Consider the following 23,319-nt stretch of genomic DNA (forward strand, 5'->3'; position numbering starts at 1 on the left):
AATTTTAAGGTCAATGGGCATAGATTGAAACATTACATAACTGGAACCCAATAATAGGAGCAAGCTGTTACAAGCTCTCCAATCCCTCACCTCTTTTCAGTGAAATTCATGAAGTGTCTAGCTAAGGACTATAAAATAGCCCTCTTGGGAGGCATCCCAAGTCCTTTTATTTTGCTTTTGCTAATTTACTTTCATTTTCATTGATTTTGTTTTATCTTAAATCTCCCCAAATTCAATTTTTGACATTGTTAAATCTTGTCCCTTGTAGATGTAATTCAATGAAGAAAGGCTGGTGAACTGTTGGGGAAGTAATTCTTAACTTGAAAAATTTTGTCCTTCAAAAGAACTTATAAGTTTTTGCTGCATAATCTGTGCAGGAGCTGCAATCTAGTTCATGCAGAGGAAAAATGAAATCTGCAGCAAAAAGGGTGTCTGCAGCAAATGGCTTGTATTTTTGGTGAGGTTGGATGTATATCAATGGAGGAAGGTTGGTGAACTGCTGAAGTTGCTATCTGGTTTATGCAGAGCAGAAAAATAAAATCTGCAGCAGATCACTTAAGTTCTTTGTGAGGTTGGGTGTGTATTTTTTTTAATACTTGTGCTTATAATGTTAATATGGTGGTAAGTGAGTCATTTTTGCAGTTTTGAGCTTCTTTGGATTATAGGATACAAGGTAGAAATGCTGCATTTTCTTGGCAAAACTTGGAAAGTTCATTTCTCATTTGTGGTTAGATGCAGCTTCATGCAAATTTTATGGAGTTTTATGTGCTAAATGTTGATTTGCAGAATTTGTCTTAAAATGGCATAGTTCTCAAAGGTCTTTTATGTAGGATCCATTTTTACATGCTTGTGTGATGCCTTTTGATATACTTTGTATATATTGATGTGTTTTTGGTGAAACTTCTCATGGTTTATGCTTCATGGAATTATATTTCCTCATTCTAGGGTATTTTTCACACTTGCAATCCATGTTCTATTGCATTCTTGATCTTGTTAACTTGTGCATAAGCAACTGCATAGCTTATGCAATCCTGCATAACCACAATTCTTGCCATTTTCCACCTTTATTGCAAGTGCATAAGGAGAGTGCATAGCTTATGCACTTCTGCATAACCTCATTTTGTCGAATTTCATATCTGTCAAAACTTGCATAAGGTGAGTGCATGACTTATGCACATTTGCACAACTTCAAATTCTGCATTTTCTCTCTCTGCCGAAGTCTGCATAAGCAGAGTGCATAACCTATGCACTTCTGCATAACCAAAAACTCTGAATTTCCAATTCTGCCGAGGGGTGCATAAGCAGAGTGCATAACCTATGCACTTCTGCATGACCAGAAACCCAGAAAAATCAAAATTTCCGAGGGGTGCATAAGGAAGGTGCATAAGTTATGCACTTCCGCATAACCAAGAACTCCAAAAATTCAAACTTGCCGAGGGGTGCATAAGCAGAGTGCATAACCTATGCACTTCTGCATGACCAGAAACCCAGAAAAACCAAAGTTGCCGAGACCTGCATAAGCAGAGTGCATAACTTATGCACTTCTGCATGACCTCATTCTCTGAAACTCAAAACCCACCGAAGAGTGCATAAGCAGAGTGCATGACCTATGCACAACTGCATGACCACCAACCCAAAATTCCAAAAATTGCCGAACAGTGCATGAGCAGAGTGCATAACCTATGCACTTCTGCATGACCCGATTTTCTGAAAAACCACTTCTGCCGAGAGATGCATAAGGGGAGTGCATAACTTATGCACTCCCGCATGACTTCGCTCCTCAAAATTTCAAGGGTCACCGAAACTTGCATAAGGAAGGTGCATGACCTATGCACAACTGCATGACCACCAACCCAAGATTTCAATACCTGCCGAAACATGCATAAGGACAGTGCATGACTTATGCACTTGTGCATAAGCCATTTCTCTGAAGTTTAAATCATTCTGAAACATGTATAAAAGAGTGCACAGGTTATGCATAAATCATTTTCCCCTTATGCAGTCTCTTACAAACCCGATTCAAATTCATTTTCGGCAAACAAAAATCCCCACCTCCACTTCCCGCCTCTTCACCCCACTAATCGTCCTTCAACCTCCATTTCTTCCAGATTCTAACCATCTCTATCCCGTCTTCTCCACTAGCACTTTCATCACGTAAACCCTAAATTTCCCCCTACATTTTCATTTCCCCCTTATCTCTTCCATCTTCTCCATCGGCAATGGAGTCCCCTCCCCATTCCCGTCCACCTTCTCCTCTCGAAGTCTCTCCATTGTCATCGATACCCCCTAATCCCAATTCTCCTCCACAAGCGACACCCCACCACCTCCCCAACCACATACAAACGCAAAATTCGGTCCAAATCAGGCGACCCATGTCCTCTGCTCTCCTCCTCCGTCCAAACGCAAAGACCCACCCACCCCATTGTCTGAACCGCCTCCCAAAAAGCCAAAAGCTCCAGCCTCTACACCTCTTCCAAAGAAAGACAATTTCGCAACCTCATTTGTATCAAAGCTACCTGGCCTCTCCTCGATACGATTCAAAAGCACTTTTAAGCGCTTTAAGGATAGGAAGGTACAACCCATTAGGTATATATCTCACGATGCTTTACAATCTCTTGGTTTATTTGACAATGTAGTTGCATATCTTGATGGCATGGGTTGGATGAATTTGTTCATAAGCAAGAGATAGTTTATCCAATTCTAGTTTTGGAGTTTATTTCTTCATTCTCTGCTACCCTCAACTTGCATGATGTAGACCATAAACCAATTATGAAATTTAGATGCTTGGGGCAAAATAGAGAACTGTCATTGGACCAATTTCATAGCATTTTTGGTTTTGCTATTGATGGGTTATTTAGAGTACCACATACTGGAGTAGAGGTAGCCAACAAGGGCATTTGGAATGCTGCCCAATTTTGGAGAATCATAACAAACCAACCTCAAACTTTCTCTGCTGGAAGATCAAAAACATCCCAAATACTTGACCCTGCACTTAGGTTTATTCATAGGCTGATGGCTAGCACCATATTGGGCAGAGGGACTAGTTCTGGTGCTGTGGGAAAATCTGAACTATTTATGTTATGGTGTGCATTTCACAAAGTTAAGGTATCTCCTGGTTATTTCTTTTGTGAACATGTGCTGCATATTGACACCAATTCCATAGGTGACATTGTTTTGGGTGGGCTCATCACCACATAGCCAAGCATTTTGGTTTTAATCCTGCAGAGCACTCAATACCAGCACTTGAGGACACTTCATATTTTGATACTGCACACTTAACCAAAACAGGGTTCAATTTGTCATGTTTTGATACTGTCCACCCTGCAGCAGAAACTGAGCCTATTGCACAACCAGAAACCCAACCTTTCACATCAGTCCCACAGCACCCTACTACACCTACCCCACCCCTTCACCGCCAGACATTCCAACTACCTCTGCCACCCATACCTCCGACACCGAACCTTCCTCATCCACAAAGACTTCTCTGCATTCAACACTACAGCCTTATTCACCTATCTTGTAATGCTTAGTGATGATATATTCTTTGTGGATAGGAAGCTTGACACTGGTCTTGATACACTCAAGGATCGTCATGATCAACTATTTGACCTTGTCATGGAAACCAGGGACAAACAGAAAGAACTGAAGGAGATGGTGAAGCAACTCATGATCTTTTTGGGCATGCCACCCCCACCTCCATCACCTCCTCCAGCACCATCTTTTCGACAGCCGGCAGCAGCCACCAGCCCCTTAGCAACATCCTTGGACAAGGGCAAGACAATAGAACTAGATTAGTGTTTGTTTTACTTTTGTTCCAACTTGTAGGACTTTTCCTTTGTAAATATGTTCAAACATTTATAGTTTGTTTTGGATTATGTTTGTTAGTTCTGAATTAGTTTGTTTTAAATTCTGTTTTTCTTGAAGTTTTATTGGATAGCTATTACATTAGTCTTCTTTGATTTTTATTGCACTTATTGCCCTTTTGTACATATTTGCCCATACTCTGTCTATATTTCAATACTTTTACTGCTGGTTGTACATTTCCCCTTGCCAATTCCATGCAAAGACTTTTGTATACATCGCATACTATGAATTTCCTCATGCGTAACTTTTGCATAGCTTGTCAGGCAACTCTTTCTCTACTTCAGAATCACAGTTGTATTCCCTTATGCAATCGTCTGCATAGCCTATGCAACATATATTGCCTCTTATGCAAAGACCGCATGGCTTATGCACATGCTCGATAAAGACTTAACTCGCATAACTGTGCGACTTCTTATGCATCCCTTTATCTTGAATTCTCATACTGTAACTCTTTCTTTTTGGTCTTAATTTTTACAATTCCTGGTCAATATTATTTGCTTTGAGTTTTGGTTATCTGCTGCTTGAGACATTGAGGACAATGTCCAATTTTGAGTTTGGGGGTGCACATTTTGATTTTTAGCTTTATTTTTCACATTTTGAGTATAGGAACATCTCATCCCATTTCATTTACATATATTGTAAATATTTTACATATATTTCCACACATACATATACATAACACATTTACACACACATTATACATCACTTAGAAATTGTACACATTGAATACAAATAGACTCCCTCCATTTAGTTAATGCATTACTCATTTTAGGAATCATGCATCATGCATTAAAATCTTTTACCAAATCCCTTGAGTATTGAAAATGTGCCTATGAGAGTGATTTGACTTACCTTTAGTTTGGTTTGTGGATTGAAAGTTTCCTAAAAGGTGCAAAGTTTTAAAATGTTATCCCTTGCCTATATCTTCTTAGCCAAAAAGCCACCCAACTAGTCATTTGGAGATGGAAGTGTTTAGAGGGAGTTATTGGATATAGGGTAGTCAAATGATGTCTCACCAATCCTAGAACAAATTTTCTAAACCTTTCAAGGCGAAATACCAACTTATACTTGAAAAGAGAAATGATTAGGCATTCTTTGATTTAAACCCTCTCATTTTAAATCTTTGGCCTTTTTCCTAATTAAAATTGACCTTTGAAAACCCCTTTGAGCCTTTTTATCCCTAAATTTTCTTGAAATCCTATTTACTACCTAGCCAATGAACCAAACACTCCAACCCTTTTCATGAGAATAATATTGAATATTAGGTACACTTTCTAAAAAATAAAAAAAGAAAAAAAGAAAAAATATACAATAAAAGGGAGAAGAAGTGCTTGTCATCTTGTAAAAGTGCTAGTATATGTGCTTTTCACCATTGTCATTCAAAATGAAAGAAATCCACCCAAAGTATTAAAAGAAATGAGTTTGGGGGTGGCAAATTCTAGGGACAAGCATCAAAAGAAAATGCAAAATACAAGTCTAAAGTATCAAAATGTCCCTCCATTTTATGTGTCTTGTAAAATATGCTAGCACTTGACAATCCTCATTGTGTATTTCTTTCTCCTATATAAAAAAAAGAGAAAAAGATTTAATAAAGTGTATCTTATGTTGTCAAAATTGAAAATATTCTCATGCTTTGAACCCTTTTTACCCATTTTTCTTCTTAGCCTCATTTTAAACCCCATGACCTCATTACATCCCTAAAAAGACCTTTGATCTCTTGATAGTACTTGCTACATTAGTGGAGATAGGAGTAGGGAATTTGCCTATGGGATTGGAAAACTATTCATCTATTCATTCAATTCTATCATTCCATGTTGAGATACTTTGGTTATCAATTGTCCTAGAATTCTTTTTGAGCATGACTATCTCTTTTGATTTGTTGGTTTGGGGATTTTGAATGATAATTGACTTGATGGCTAAGCGGTGAAAGCTTGGATAAGCATTAGATTCTTTGCATTTTAAAGGATGGGTATATGGATTGCTGGTATGGCTGAAGGTGTGTTAAGTTACTTTAATAGGTGATTTTCATAGTTCTTTGGATAAGGCACCCCTAAAATTTTTTTTTTTGCATTTCATTTTAAAGTTTGCTTGAGGACAAGCAAAAGCTTGAGTTTGGGGGTATTTGATGCATACATTTTGCATAATCATTTAGGTTTAATTTCATAGCTATTTTATTTGATTATTAGTCACTTTTAACTAATTTCATTAGTTATTTAGTTAGTTTTCCATAATTGTCAATTTTGGATTAATTTATAATTTTTACTTTGTTTTGTAGGAAAATGGTGTTTTTAAAGGATCAAGAGAATTTTGCCATTGAGGAGTGTCTTCTACCAAAGATGTCAAAAACAAGTTTTCAAGTGAAATATGAATTGACCAAATTGTGCATAACTTGTCGCATAAGCTATGCAGATTCTGCATAAGGAGAAAGATCATCTGCTCAGAACCAAATTAAATGTGCATAAGGAGACAAGATAACTTATGCACATTCTCGCCTCCCTTATGCACCTTCACGAATTGTGCATAACCTATGCACCAAGTCATGTAGTTTCGCATAAGTGACTCGTAACCAGCTAAAATCGCATAAGGGATCGCATAACTTATGCATCCACTTATGCAAATCCCATAAAGAGTTCATTAATGAGTCGCGTAAGATTCCTCAATCAATTCCTCCTAGAACATACTATTTTAGGGCTCCATGTCAGAAAAATGCTATAAATAGTCCCACTTTCCCATTTTAGAGGGGAGACAAGGAGCAGAAAAGGAAGGGAAAAGAGAGGCAGAATTTGAGGAGTCACTTTCACCTTCCACACCATTTTCAATCAAGATTTGCAGATTTCTTTCTTCCCTTACATTTTTCTACATTTCTAATGTTTAATTTCTTACTTCTTAGCTAGATTAAAGCTTTATTTCCATTTAAACTCATCATATATCTTGTAAGCATTATGGATAGTGAGTAGTTTTATTTTGATTCTGAAGTAAGGGTTGTAATATTTGAGATATTTTGTGGATTTTGATTGGGTAATCCATATTTTGTGGTCTTAATGAGTTTTATTCATTTCTTGTATGCTTAATGACATGCTTAGTGTAGGATCCCATTAAGTGATGTTCTTAATCCATGGTTGAAGCACCGAAAGGAGAAGACCTTGAGATAGATAATCAAGAAATTGGACTTAATTAACTTAGACCTAGAAATAGGCTAAGGATTAAGAGGATTCACAGATTAATTAAAGAACTTAATGGGTCTTAATTAATTCTAACTCCACGAAAGTAAGATTAGTTTGATTAAGCACTCTTTATCTCACTCGAAAGGGAATTCAAAGGATTTAAGAATTAATCTCGTTAAAACCCATAAGTTTCATAAAATTGGATAACCGATTTAAATCCCAAAATAGCTCGAATATGAAATCCCGAACTCCGGAATCGCCTTTTTACCATTGTTAATTTTCAATTGAATTTAATTGATTGCCATTTTCAATATTGTCATATTTGAACTTGCCTATTTCAATTTGATGCAATTTTAATTTAATGCAATACATTGTTGAATAGAATATTGATTTTGCACATATAAATTTTACGCTCCATTACTCATCAATTCACTTCTTTAATTTCATAGATACTTCGATTTAGTCAACTTTTATATCAAAAATTCAATCATTAACACGACTCCTCGTGGGATCGATATTTTTCTATACTACTTGTACGACCCGTGCACTTGCGGAAGGGACGCATCACCAAGTACCAGTAGTTTAATACCAATCTTGTTTATTTATTTGAGCAGATACTGCCTTAGCTTCTCTCGAAAGAAAGGGGTTTTAAAAATACATCTGTTGTAAGGGTTGTATTCTGAAATTAAACTGGCCACAAAAGTAGAAGACTGAAGGATGCCCCCAAACGGCTCCTGGATTTGATGAGTTAATAGTGAAATTTATGTACAATGATTCGTGTTTTTCAATGCTTTTACAGGTAAGGATAAATTAACACAAAATTTCAACTTGAAATTCTGCTAAAGATGATATGCGCACCATGTTGGGGCATCAGGGTTAAGAAAAACATTGGAGCATGAACATATGTTGGTGACAACGCAAAAGAAAAATCTCTGATGATCATCGCCAGGACAATTTTTGCTTCAACGATTGCTAAATTTTGTCCAACGCATATTGTGGGGCCTATTCCAAATGGGAAAAATGAAGCCAGGTGATTTCTTGACTCATTAAATCTCAAGGGATTGAACTCATTTGCATCTTCTCCCCATATATCAGGATCATGGTGGATAGCAGCCAGCGGCAAATACAGTTGTGTGCCTGCAGGAACGTCAAGGGTTCCCAGCTTAATCTTTTTAGATGCTTCCCTCAATAGCATCACAGCTGGTGGGTAAAGTCGCAGAGTTTCATTGATTATCAAGCTCAACTGTTAGAAAATGCCAAGAAGGAAAATTTTTTAAGAAGAGCCTGCAAGTGGAAAAACAGAGCAAGGAATATAAGTATATAACTTACAATCTTAAGGTCATTCAAAGTCTCTGCAACTGGAAGTTCATTCCCCCGTCCACAGATTCGAAACACTTCCTCTCGTGCCTTGTGTTGCCATTCTTGATGTGATGCTAAAAGAACAAGTGCCCAAGTCAAAAGATTGGCAGTTGTTTCCTTTCCTGCAAAGTAGAAAGTCTTGCACTCATCGATAATCTCCTCTTCGGTTAATGTCTCTTCCTCCCCATCTTTATTATTATATGAAGACATTAGTAAACTAAGTAGATTTCTTGAATTTTCTCTTGCTCTGCTATTAGTCTTGATCAATGTCCTAATAGATTCACGAGTTTCCTTATCTAGTCTACACCTCTCTCTGTTCTTCTTGGTAGGCAAAAATCTGCAAGCATGAATTCACAACAAAGAGAAAAAGGCCCCTAAAATCCTCTGAATATTAAACTAAATCTCAGTGATTGAATTGACAGACTTAAACTGCTTGAACCTTGGAATATGCTTTAGAGTTAGATTGACGAAATTGGAAAGCAAATGGACAAAAAGAACGTGATGACCTGAAGCCCGGGATGTAGACGCTTCTTACAGACTGAGAGAAGAGGTGCATGTGCTGTTCCTGTAAGGCAAATATTCGTTTCCCTTCATCAAAACTGCTTCCAAAAGCCGTTCTGGATATGACATCTGCTGAGAGGTCATGAAGTTCTTTATTCACTTCCATCTCGAACTCATCTCTCCCTCCCCGTATTTCCTCCCACTTGTTTAGCATATTCCCAGTGCTAGCCACAATTTCTGACACCCAACCCTGTCGAAAGCATTATCCTCCATGAGCTACGGCAAGAATTTTCCTCAAATTATAGATGTTGAAATCTGAGAGATGGTAGCAACTAGTAAGATTACCTTAACCCGCTCCATTTTAAAAGCCTGGTTTGCGATCCTTCTATGAAAGGCCCATTTCTCGCCTTCGAGCCCACTGAGTCCCTCCCCGAATAGCTTCTTCGCCTGAGGGTTTTGCGCAACCCTCTTGAAAGACCCACCACCAGTATTCATCAGAACCTCCTTAATCACATCCAGATTAGATATAGCCAACCTGGGCCTCGTCCCGAACCAGTAAACGTATATCTTTCCATATGTGCGCGACCAGTGGTAGTGAAATGGAGCCACACGGTGAAGCACATCGTGGTTCAAACACGACGTTTTCTTGGACTGAGCTTCAACGTATAGACGGCGGATCTCCGCAGTGTTACCGGTGATCGGACGGTAGTTAGGACCAATTATGCCTTGCTTTTTGAAGTGATGTTGGATCCTTAGAGGGACCCATATGGTGGAGTATATAAATTTGACGAGGCAGACAATTAGTAACAGGATCAGGATTTGAAGAAGCAGCAACAGCAGAGGAGGCATGGTGAGAAAGATAGATTGATTTATTGGATTAAAAGTGATATATAATCGCATATGGCGGTGGATTGATTTGTTTATTAGATTTCTTGAGGATTGGATAATAATTTTTTTTTTCTCTGACATCCAGCTTGGACAAGATGAAGTCATGGAATACGTCAGTGAGCTTCAATCATGGTGGAAAATGGCTAGGGGTGTGCAATCGGTCGGTTCGGTTCCGAACCGAACCGAATCGATAAAATTGAAAATCAAAAATTAAAAATTTTAAAAATCGAACCGAATCGATTGATAAGAGAAAATTGAGCCGAATCGAATCGATAAATATCGGTTCGGTTCGGTTCGATTTTAAACCGATCAAATCAAAATTTATAAAATTTCATTTTTTTAACATTAAATCTAAATAATAAAAACATAAAAACAGAAAAAATTAGAAATCAAAACTAAAAAATCTTAAGGTTCGGTTCGGTTTTCTTTGATTTTGGTTCGGTTCGATTCGGTTCGATTCAATTTGATTCGATTTTTTTTTCTATCTATATTAATAATTTCGGTTCGGTTCGATTTTTTTGATTTTTTTATGAAAATAACCGAACCGAACCGATTAACCGAAATTACCAAAATTATAAACCGACCCGATTAAATTTTAAAACCGAACCGATTGAACCGAATTAATCGGTTCGATTCAATTTTTCGATTTAAACCGAAAACTGCACACCCCTTAAAATGGCACACTATGAATTATAAAAAAAGTTTATTATATGCGGCCTGTCATATTTTTTTAATTTAATTATTTATTTTTTTAATTACCATTAATATATTTACCTTAATTTTTATAATTTAAATTATTATTTTATTTAAATTTTATATTTTATTTGTAATTAAATTTATTATTTTAAAATTTTATATTATTTTTTAAAAAAATTATTTATATAAAAATATTATTTATTACTAGAAGTGTAAAAGAATCGAGTTAAATTGAGATTTGACTTATTCCAGCTTGGTTCATTAATATTGATTCAGACTCAAGTTCGAGCTCAAACTCGAGTTTGATTTAAAATTTAACATTAAGACTCGAGTTCGGCTCACTTAAAATATGTTAAAGTCAAATTCAATTTGAGTTCAGCTCATTTTAAATTTATTTATTATATTAATAAGCCAAACTTGAGCTTAATGCATATCGAGCTTAATGCATATCATTAAAACAAATTCAAACACAAGTTCCATAAGTTCAAATTTGACAAGTTCAAGCTCTGCTTCGACTTTGATTTTGATAAACTCAATCTTAAATTCGATAACTCAAATTTGATAAGTTCGAGTTCGAGCTTGAATTTGAATTTGATAAACTTGAGCTCGACCTCTAGTTAAACTGTTATTATACCTATTTTAACTCACAATTATTTTCATACTACATTATTGCATAAGTCCATAGTTACAATAATAAAAAATAACAAAAAAAAATGTTTAAAATACATTAAAAGTTATTTTAAAAATAATACAAATTACAACACCATCATAATTCAAATAAAATTAATTATTCTTTACTCTTTTAATTAAAGATTATATAGTTTTGAATCAAAATTAAATCGCTTTAAATTATATTATAAATTTTATGTAATTATAATTAAATTATTATTTTATTTTTCTAATGTTATTCTGATAAAATATATTACTTTTGCATGATTAATTAATTGATACTGTTAATAAATTAATTTATTATTTTTTATATAAATATATTATAATTGAGTTTTTTTACTATTTTATAATTAATTTATTTAAATAAGTTTAAAAAGATTAAATATATTATACTATTTAATTTATCAAATTATATTTGGTACTTTATAACTTTTATCAATACTCTATTTAAGATATGAACAATTTAATTTGTATGAACAATTAATATTAAGTACAAAAGTAATTATGAAAGCACATATCTAAGTTTAAAAGTATATATAGGGAAGATGAATTAGTGCTAAACTTAAACTTTAACCTTTTAAATGTTTACTATTTACAAAAAGAGATATTATAAGAATAGAGACTACGAAAGGATTAAAATAAACAGTAGTAATAATATATGGATAGATTAATTAGTGTTAATAGAAAAAACACTTTAAATATCTCGATTCAATCCTTCAAGTATATGGAGTATGTGAGGAGGATGTCAGTCATAGGATTAAAGCCGGATGATTGAAGTGGAGAAGTATCACGAGAGTTTTATGTGATTGCAAAATTCCCAATAAGTTGAAAGGAAAATTTTACCGTACTGCCATACGACTGGCTATATTATATGATAGTGAGTGTTGGGCACTAAATGAGTCATGTGTATCTAAGATAAGAGTTACGGAGATGAGAATGTTAAGGTAGATGAGTGGTAATACTAGACTAGATAAAGTTCGTAATTAGAGTATTAGAGAAAAGATAGGAGTGGTGCCAATTGATGATAAGTTGAAAGAAGGAAGATTGAGGTGGTTTGGTCATGTGAAGCGTAGATATACGGAGGCTCCAGTTAGACAGATAGAGCAGCACATTAGGTTAGAGGATAGAAAAAAAAAGAAGGGGTAGACCTAAACTGACTTGGAGAAGAGTAGTACAACATGACCTAGAAGCATTACACATTTACGAGGATTTAACCCAAAATCGTTTAGAATAAAGAAAGAGAATTCATATAACCGATCCAAAATTCTTTAGTAAAGGTTGAGTTGAGTTGTAGAAAAAACAAGTGAGAGATCGACTTAAAGATAGAGAGAAATAATAATAATAATAATAATAATAATAATAATAATAATAATAATAATAATAATAATAATAATAATAATAATAATAATAAGATAGATTAGTATTAAATTTGGAGTTTAATATTTTAAAAGTTTAAAATATAGGGAGAAAGAGAAAAAGAGAGAGATGAATTTATATTTTAAGTCATACAACCACCACCAAAACTGCGTAGTTTAGTTTTGATTTATTTAGTACTTTAATATAAATAAAACAGTTCAAAATAATTTTATGTATTTATTATATAATTTTTTAAATTTATTTCTCATATAAAAGTTAACTTTATTTTTTATAAAAATTATATTTAAATTACAAATAATTATATTTTATAAATGCACTTTTTATTTTGATTATATCATAATTTTATATAATAATATAATATTTAATAATATATTATTTTATTATATTGGCACAATATATTTAATATTTTCATTTTATTTTTATACAAAATAATTTTATTTAAAAAAATAAATTACAAATAATTATATTTTATATATTGGTTAATATATTTTTCACATATTATTTTTAAAACAGTCATAAATAAAATAAATATATTTACAACATTATAAATTATAATTACTAATATAAATATTTTTGTAAATTAGCTAGTTTACAAGCTTATGAACAAACTTTAAAACGATCCTATTTATGAACTTATTCATAAGCTAGTTCATGAGCCTATTTAACGAGCCACATCGCGAGTCTGTTTAATGAGCTAATTAGAGAGCTTGTAAATGAGCTAAGCTCGAACTCAAACTCATTTTGTTTAGAAAACGAGCCGAATCGAACTAAGCTTTTATAGAGTCGAGCCCCGAATAACTCACAAGCAGTTTAATTCATTTACACCCCTATTTGCCACATGTTACCATCTATAAAAAAAAAAAAAAGTAATTTTTATACTAATTATTTAATTTTTTTTCTTTTAATTAATATTATTATTGACATTATTACTTTAATTTTTATGATTTAAATTATTATTTTCTTTAAATTTTAATTTTTAAAAATTAATGCCTTTATGATTAAATGCATTATTTAAAATTTTTCTTATATTGCTTTTTCTTTATAAATCTATTTATGTAGAAACATTATTTGTCACATGTCACCTTCCACAAAAAATGAGTTTATAACTCTCTTCTATGCTAATTATTTAATTTTTTTTTATTTTTCTTTTAACTATCATTATTATTTTTGACATTACTATCTTAATTTTTTTATTATTTAAATTATTATTTTCCTTAAAAATTGATTTTAAAAACTAAGGCCTTTGTGATTAAATGCATTATTAAAATATTGTTTATATTACTTTTTCATAAATTTTGATTCGTTTATGAAAAAAAAATTATATGTTAATTTATACTTCACTTTTTATTTTACTTTTAATTAGTAAAATATCTTTCTTTTTTATAAAAAAATAATTATTATAATTTATTTCATGCTAATTAAATTGTAATATCTTTCACTTTCTGATGTCGGAATATCTGTTCTTAACGGATTATTTTGGTGAAAATTAAAACTTCATTAACTAAGGAGTGGTAGTGAGATGTGAAATTTTATTCATCAACGTGTGTTTAAAATGTTCCAAAATATATTTAAGAATAAAAAATATTTTAAGGGTTTTATTTCTCAAAAGATTTAAAGAAGTTGTTTTGAGCAGAAGGAATTTTGGTAGCCAAAAGACAGACTTTCGACAGTCGAAGTCATTTTTTGGTCCAGATGCCCATTTAGGCAGAATCGACTTCAGCAGCCAAAAGTATGAATTTTGGCAACTGAAAGTCCCCCAACTATCAAGGACATAAAAGGGACTATAGCTCATTTTCAACTCAAAAAACACTTGAGTTTCTTTCTTTCCTCTTTCTCTCAACTATTGGGGCATACAAGGAACTCTTTGAAGAGATTCCTTTTAGTTTTCGAAGATCTAGAAGTAGATTCTTCCATTTATAAGTGTGAAAGAATTGATTCAAGTTTTAAAGTTTTGGTTATCCTACCTCCAAGCTCCAAGAAAAGAGATAACCTTCTTTTCTTCTTGATCTAATAGATAGATCTAAGAGAGTTGATGAGGAATTAGATTTCTAAAGCTCTAATTTCATAAAAAGTTGTTTTAAGGTAAGTTTTTGGAAGTTTACGCTATGTTGGGTTTGAGAAAAACCTAGAATTTGAGTTTTGATGAATGTATGTGAGTATTAAGTATGTTTTCTAGTTGTTCTAGGCCCTAGAAATGTGTATATGTGTTTGAAGTGTGTTTTGGAACTCTGGAATGAGTTTTGAGGCTTTTGGGAGAAGGGATCTGCAGGTTTTCGACATGGAAATTGTAACACCCCTAAGTTCGGTAGTGCGTTCTCTTTCATCGGTGACTGTTGTCCTGACTAGGATGCCTAGAACTACACTTCGATACGAGTGAGGAGACATAAAATAATGAAATACAAGAAAAGAAAATACAAGAAAAACAAAGGAAAAATAATAGTAAAGAAATGTAACCAAGTTAAGCGAGCCGAGAACCCTAGTGATGGGTGACCGTGACTCGAAGTCGCGTGGACCGTTGACTAGCTCTCGACAATGGAAACCCCGAAAATATTTTTAGGACTTAAATAGACCCCTATTGAAGTATAAATACCATTAGAAATACTAAATAAAAATTAAATAATTAGTACAAAGAAAAGTAAGAAATCGAAAAAACGGACAAAACTTGGTATTACCGAAAAATCGGGAATGTAACCCGAACATGGGGCATTGTGGTCATTTGACACCCCGGGTTGTCTTTTGACCTAAATGTCCTTTAAAAATAAATAATATTACACTTGAAAAATTGAATGAAAAATGAGATTAAAGATAAAATATGATTAAGAGAAATTAAGTGGAAAAATATGGGAATAATTAAAAGTTTAATTATAATATTATTTATTTAAGGATAGTGGAGCACTAAGTGGACTATATAAGCCACATGAGGACCAGAAAATCTGCATTCAACTTCATCTTATTCCCATTTTAAAACCTTGCCGAATCCATTTTGTAACAACCCAAAAAAAAAAAAAAAATTCAAAATCAAAAACGGGAGGAGGAAGCCCCCCCCCCCCCCCCATTTTCTTCTCTCCCTTTCCTTCCCTCTCTTCTTCTTCTTCCTTTCTCCGGTGACCGGCCGGCGACGTCCCAAGCAGCTCCCCACCGGCCGGCGACCCTCCGGCGACCACCAGGACCACCAGAAACGGCGGCAAGAGAGGGAGAGGAGAGAGAAAACGTGCGCACAGTGGGCAGCAGCTTTCCGGCGCGATTCCGGCTTCATCCGACGTCCAATCGAGGCGATTCCGGTGGCGTTGGAAAGCTTGTTCCGAGAGCTTTCTTTTGATACCAATTTTGAAGCAAATGGAGGTCGAATGAGTGAGATATGGAGGAGAGAAGTTTCGGGTTTTTCAAGCTTTTTCGTCAGATCTACGACGATCCAACCGTTGGATCGACGATCCGAGACTACATATGGACTGAGGAAGAGGAGAGGATCATGGTGGTATGATCAGACCCAACAAATGTCGCGGCGGCCGTGACCACCGTCTTGCGGTGGTGCGGTGGCTCCGGTGAGCTATGGAGATGGTTCAACTTCCAGAGGCTTCCTCATAAATTTTTGGAATTTTTGAGACACAGATAAACTTCGGGTAAGACAATTTTCATTATTTATTGTCTCATGGAGCATAAATACGATGTTTCTTAAACAGGAAAAATTGGAGAAAAATTCTAAGAAAATATATGATGAAAGTAAAATTATTTGGAGATATTCTATGGTGTTAGTTGAATTTTTGAGTGATTATAGAATATTTTTGAGAAATATGGATGGATTTTAATTAGATTTTTAGCATATGGGCATATAAGATTGTTTGAAATTTAGATAATTAAATTTTATATAATTGGTTGAAGCTTGAGGATGAGGTTTAAATATGTGAATATTTAATTGGGTTGAATTAAGAATATGTTAGATGTTGAAAACTTAAGGAATCGAATAAAATTCTTGAATAAAATATTCATGGGTGACTAGAAAATTACAATTCATTTTGCAATAGCCTTATAATATTATTAAGGACCGCGGGGCAAAATTTTAGAATTTTTAGAGCTTGTTGAGTGGATTTTTGAAAAATATCAATTATAGGGACTAAAATGTAATTTTTAAGATTTTGAGTATTGTCTGATTTGGAGGGCCCAGGAGGGGCCATGTGATATTGATGAGATGTGATTGTGGAAATTGAGAATCTAGAAGTGTTATATGAGCCTTTTTGGCAGGTTGGGTAGGTCCCAGGTATAGGGGAAACTCTGCCGGATTTCCGGCATGAATTAGGCTGTCTATTGCCTTTTTAGAGTTTTATCTTAACTTAGTACTAATAAATTTATAATTTAATTATTAGGTGATCAAGGTCAGCTATTTTTCTGCATCCAGCAGCCACAATAGTCATCGATTGTCGTGAGTAAAATATTAATTTTAATTGTAATTTCGATATTATTATATGTTCAGCATGCCCATGCATCACTTATATGCATATATTTATGTAGTTAAACTCTAGGCACGATTTATGTTGCATTCATAACTGTTGATGTGCCATGGATGTTGTTGTGGTAATTTGGAGCAGTGTGCGTGTGATGTGGTGTGGACTATGGATAGGACTGGTAGTCACGGCTTGAGTAATTGGGACCCGATCCTTCGAGGGGTAGTCACGGCTTGAGTAATTTTGGGACCCTCGATTTGGTTATTAAGTGGAAGTCCGAGCTTGAGTAATTCACCAAAGTTGGATTTAAGAGAGTATAGGGATCACTCCCATATGTTATTATTGATACTACAGGGTGTGTGAGTGCTCCAAATTACCTTTTTGATGTTATGATGTGAAAATGTTGTTGCTGTTGCATTTCACTCCACAGGTTGCATTAGTACTAGATAGTTATAGAGATTATGGTTAAAATTGATATTTTACTCTCTGAGTCGAACGCTCACTCCTGTTCACCATATTTTTCCAGGCTACAGGAGGAGACATTTTTCGTAATAACTGTCCCTTTCCTCTCAAAGTTATGAAAAGATTACTTAATTGTATTATTATTCTCTAAATTTGTAATTTAGGACTCATGTGCTAGTAGTAGCATTAAGCTGTGGATCAGATGAATTGTGTTTTCATATTAATAAATGAAAAGAAAAAAATTTTATGAGTTTTAAATGGTTATAAATGAGGTAATAGGGTTGAGCTGGGCTCCCCTAATTTTTGTTTCTGATAATTTCTGAGCTAAGATGGCTCGAAATAAAATTATAACAGTTTAATTTAAAATTATTTTATATGCATATTGGGCCTAAATTGTGGGCTTGGTTATGGATTTGAAAACAGTAAGGCTTACTACGGGCCTCGGGGGCTTTATGCCGGCCCAGGTCCTAGTGCCGGTCCGGCCCATAGGTTGGGTCGTGACACATTTCCTTCCCTAAAAACCACCATGGCCACACCTTGCATGCAAGCTCCACTCCTAATGATCAGGCCACAATTTCTCCAATTGTTCTTCATTAAAAGTGTTCGACACATCATGGGCAGCATGTAGGAAGCAAGAAAGAGGAGTTTTGGTGAAGTTTAATTAAGCCCAAGTTGAGGTTAGTGCTTAATCTTTCCATTTTCCTTCATTAATCCTTGTGTTGAGCTTTGGGTAAGTTGAATTGCTAAGAAAATTTGAGGAAATGATTGAGTATTGGTGAGCCTAATTTTTGGCAGCCATGGAAACTCCTTGAAGACAGTTTATTTTTGCTTGTAAATGGTAGATTAAAGGATTGATTAAATACATATTGTGTAGGAAATTATTTGGTTGATGTATACTTAGTATATGTGAATGTGTATTGAAATTTGAATGCTTGGAAATTATGGGAATGTAATGCATGAAATGGCAGCCTAGTTTGGTGAGCCATAAGGATGTTATTTCATATTTGGATTATGGAATATTAATGTTGAATTGTGTTGGTTGTTATGGCAGTTTGGGTATGTGTGTGATGGTGTGAAGTTGGACATGTAAAAGTGTTATGGTTAGGTGATTGAATTGTTGTAAATTTGGTTTGAAAAATTCTATACTAAATGGTGCACATTGAACGTAATTGTAAGCTGCCAAAATGACCTATAATATGTTGTGAATTATGTTTAGGTTATGGTACAACCAGAATTGGCTTGAATGTTGAGTTTGGTAAGTGTTAAGAATGATCCTTGATGTGTATGAAAGAAATGCAATAAGGCAGTTTGTGTTTTGGGCCTAGAACTTTAAGTGTGTGGCTCCAATTGGTATGAGACCAATTGGAGGTGAGACTAGACACAAAATGTGCCAACTTTCATGAAGGAAGCTTGCCAAAATTCTGCTTGCAAGGTAGCTTGAAAAATGACCAAATCCGGATTAAGTGCAAATAAGGCTTGAAAATTGACCAATTGGGCAGTAGTTAGTATTTTGGCCATAACTCACTCAAAACAGGTCCAATTGACCTAAAATTTTGACCATGAATAGTTAAGACCCATATCTACAAGTCTTATGAGGACACCAAAGCCCAGAAATGACCATAAGCAAGTCAAACAGCTTGCACAAGTTCGGGTCCAAAAACTGGCCGAACCTAAAATGACCTAAAGTGACCAATTTTGATGCACTTTGACCAGCAATAGTAAAATGACCATAACTTGGTCTACATAACTCAGAATGACCTGAAATTTTTCCCCGCATGCAATAAGACATAGATCTACAAGTTTGTAGTTTTGACCGAAACCCAAAAACTGAGGGAACTAGGTCGTCCGGCTAGGTCAAACTAGTATTCCGGAATCCAACAAATTGCAAGAAAACGCAAGATACATGGAAATGAATTTGGTAACATGTACCAACCCTAAAAGACTATCGAATGTGACATATCAGTAACATTAAAACCTAAATTATCTAGAATGCACCGAGGGTCGACATATTAGGTTGACTAAGTAAATAATAGAATTCAGTGAATTACTTATCAAGCATTATCGTTAGAGACAGTTTAAATAAGTACTGAAACACTTCAAATTGTGTTTCTCAGTTAGCAAAGACTCAGGGAAAGGGAAGGAAACACTGAGTCAAGGCCAGGAGACAGTTATCAGAGGTTTGTGCACAATAGCTATTCCTTTTGAAATTTTCAATTAAAATAAATTATGATTATTTGTGTGTTATTGTTTTAAATTGTGTTTGTGCACAATAATTAATTCTTTTGAATTTTTCAATTGGAATAAATTATGATTATTTGTATTATTTTAAATTGTGTTTGTGCACAATAGTTATTTCTTTTAAATTTTTCAATTGAAATAAATTATGATTATTTGTGTGTTATTGTTTTAAATTGTGTTTGTGCACAATAATTAATTCTTTTGAATTTTTCAATTGGAATAAATTATGATTATTTGTATTGTTTTAAATTGTGTTTGTGCACAATAGTTATTTATTCACTGCTTTTACTAGAAAATTTATTTGGAGAAATGAGTTATGAATAATTTTTTATTGTTTTGGCTTTGAGAATCTTATTTGGAAATTATTGTGTTGCCAACTTTGCAAATAGAAATTTTGAGATAAAATGTGATTTATGGTTTGTATGAAATATTGTGATTTGAAATTGTTTTGATTCACACTTGGCATGACACTGTTATGATGTTCCTCCTCCATTTATGGGGTGAGTGTGATATATTCCTCCCTCTTTGACTTATCAGTCTGGGGTGAGTGTGATTATGTTCCTCGCTCTTTGACTTGTCAGTCTGAGGTGAGTGTGGATGAGTACTCATTATATAGCTAGCTTCCTCCCTCATTGATTTCTATTATTGGGGTGAGTGTGTCTTGTCATGGTGTACAACACGGCATGTGTGAAAAAATTGCGTCATGGCCTAAATTGTGATATTGATTGGTAACACTGTATTATTCAATTATTTGATCAAATTGTGTTATTGATTGGCAAAACTGTATTCTTCAGTTATTTGATCAAATTGTGTTATTGATTGGCAAAACTGTGTTACTCAGTTATTTGATCAAATTTATGTTATATGAACCTTGTAAATTGTGAAATGGAATTGTGAACTATTTGATTTGTGAATTGTCAATAAAAAATTTATGTATCGCATTTCAAATTGTTATTGTGCACCACTGAGTAAATTTTACTCAGCGATAGCTTTTCATTGCTGTCGCAGGTAGACAGACTGACAAGGCAGCAGACTAGGCTGCTAGTACTACATTGAGAGATCATCGGGTATATTGAGTATACCACATTTTGCATTTTGTACTATAATATATGTTCACTGTATGTATATAGTGTTCTTGGTTTTGAGCAGTTGTAAATTAAAATTATACATTAAAGTTGTAAAGTAAATTATGAGTTATTTTGACTTGTAAAATTTGTACTATGTTTCTTCTACCTCAGTCTTTGAGAAATTATGGTGGATTTGAGTTGAGAAATATATTGTGTTGAATTATGTTGGAGTTGAGATTTGGAAATATATTGAAGTACTTTTTTTACAGGTTTTTGAAGAACTGTTTTATCCAAAATACAGATGGCACTCTATCAAAATTTTTACAGAAATTCCTAATAATTCAAATGTGTTAGCTCTTTCACTTAAGCTCAAAAAATTTTTTTAACACCTGTAAATAGTGCTCACCACTGTAAAATGAAGTAAGAAAAGTTTTAAAATCCCTTGTAGTATATTTAATGGGTTATCAGTAGACGAAGTTGGTAATTCATTAAGTATACTATGAGATCATGTTATGCCTTACAGAGGGGTAGGGTGTGACAGAAATTCTAGAAATTATCAAGTTCGATTGTCGAAAGCTAGAGGTTCGACAACTGAAGCTTGCATTTTCTCAAAAAATTTAAAAAATTTTCAGGTTGGTCAGCCACAATGGCTACTATCCAAAATTGGCTACCTGATGTTCTAAGATTTAGCAGTCGAAGTCTAAGGGTCAAGGTTCGACAACCGAAATCCAAGGTCAAGTAGCCGAACTTGGTTCTGCCCGCTTATTTTCTGATTTGATTCCAAGGTTTCAAAACCTAAATTCATAGTTTCTAAGGGCCTAGAATATGATGTTTATGTTATGTATAGAGTTTTAGAGCCTTGTATAACACCTTAGGGTCCGATTTTATAGGATCGGGCTTAAGGGACTCGAAAGAGTAAGGATCCGATGATAGCTCCCATTTGAGTAAGGAGATTGATATGCTTCAAGAGGTGAGTAACTCTAGCCTTAATAAATAAAAACTATTTATAGGTAATTAATGAGCATTCTCATGCATTATGTCATATTTATTTAGGATGTATGTATTTAGAACACGAAAATGTTGCATAATTATATAAATTGCTGTTGGTGGATTGATGGATATTGGATGACCCATTACTCACCCTATGTTATGTTATATAATGTTATGAAGCCATAAGTAAATCCTAAGGGAAGATATTGACGTTGTCCTTCAAGGGAGATCTAATAGTTGCCCCTAGGTACATGGCACAAGTCATGTTTAAAAGGAAAAGTTTGAGAAGTTATTAATGATAATGTCCATCTTACATAAAATGTTTGTGATGTGAAAATCCAAGTAAATGATGCATTGCACATGTATAAATGAATAATGAAATTAATGATGGTTAGTTTACTCACCAAGCTTGTGTAAGCTTATCCCATTCCTTTACCTCCCAAGTGCAGAGTTGCAGGATTAGAAGAGTTCTTCAAAGAGAGAGCTTCAGGGGCAGTCTTAACACTTCCTTATGTTTGATGTATGAGTAGATAGATAAGTAATTTATGAATGGATAGTACTCGCAGTAATTCCACATGTGACTCCTATTAGACTCTTCCCAACACTTTAGACAAATATTCCCTATGAATCTGGAGCCTAAGCTCTGATACCACATTTGTCACGACCCAACCTATGGGCCGGCCAAGACTACAACCCAGGCACCTAAATCCCCTGAGGCCCGTAGTAAGCCTAACTATTCCTCGACCCAACTCTAAGGCCCATTTGGGCCCAATTTCAAGAATTCAACCGGACAAAGTTTGGCCATAAAATACACCTTTCAACTGAGAGTTTTTGACACACCCGACCTATAAATACAATATATAATCAATTGGGGAGCTCAGCTCACCCTTCACATACTCAAATGTCATAAAAATAAATAGGAGCTCAGCTCCCTCATCCAGTCCAACATACATACATATAATAAGTTTACAGGTCCAACATGGTAATTATATTACAGACCCAAATCAAATAAATATTTCTAACACATGCGAAAATTCTAGGAGTTAATAGAATTATACAAATATTAATAAACGACTTGCGGAGAAGAAAAGTAGGTTAACCACAACAATAATCCTCCTGTAGCCTAGAAAAATAATGAACAGGAGTGAGCGTTCAACTCAAAGAGTAAAATATCAATTTTAACCATAATCTCTATAGCTATCTAAAGCTAATGCACCCTGTGAAGTGAAATGCAACATTGTCAATATTTTCACATCATAATAGCAAAAAGGTAATTTGGAGCACTCACACACCCGATAATGTCAAACAATACATATATGGGAGCTGATATCCTATATAACCCTCTTAATCCAAACTGTGCCAGCGAAGAACTCAAGCTCAGACTTTCGCTTAAATAACCAAATCGAGGTCCCAGTGAAGAACTCAAGCCATGTCTACCCCGAAGGACCAGGTCCCAACGAAGATCTCAAGCCGTGTCTACCTGTCCTGTCCATAGCCAACACCACATCACACGCACGCCAATGCACGCACACTGCTCCAAATTACCACAACAACATCCATGGTACTTTAACAGTTATGCATGCAACATAAAATGTCACACCTTAC

At 34.4% G+C, this 23,319-nt stretch overlaps 1 protein-coding gene across 1 annotated transcript; it reads right to left on the minus strand.

Moving 5' to 3' along the window:
* Positions 1-7,735: 7,735 nt before the first annotated feature.
* LOC110640029 (cytochrome P450 734A1) lies at positions 7,736-9,803 on the minus strand. Its single transcript, XM_021791161.2, has 4 exons — positions 9,234-9,803; positions 8,894-9,138; positions 8,358-8,724; positions 7,736-8,271 (listed from the first exon to the last, which is right to left on the minus strand). Exons 1-4 carry the CDS (start codon positions 9,786-9,788, stop codon positions 7,852-7,854), a joined length of 1,587 nt encoding a protein of 528 aa, XP_021646853.2. The 5' UTR covers positions 9,789-9,803; the 3' UTR covers positions 7,736-7,851.
* Between the last annotated feature and the right edge of the window lie 13,516 nt (positions 9,804-23,319).

The sequence above is a fragment of the Hevea brasiliensis genome, unplaced genomic scaffold (genome assembly GCF_030052815.1).
Source record: "Hevea brasiliensis isolate MT/VB/25A 57/8 unplaced genomic scaffold, ASM3005281v1 Scaf218, whole genome shotgun sequence".
NCBI lineage: Eukaryota > Viridiplantae > Streptophyta > Magnoliopsida > Malpighiales > Euphorbiaceae > Hevea > Hevea brasiliensis.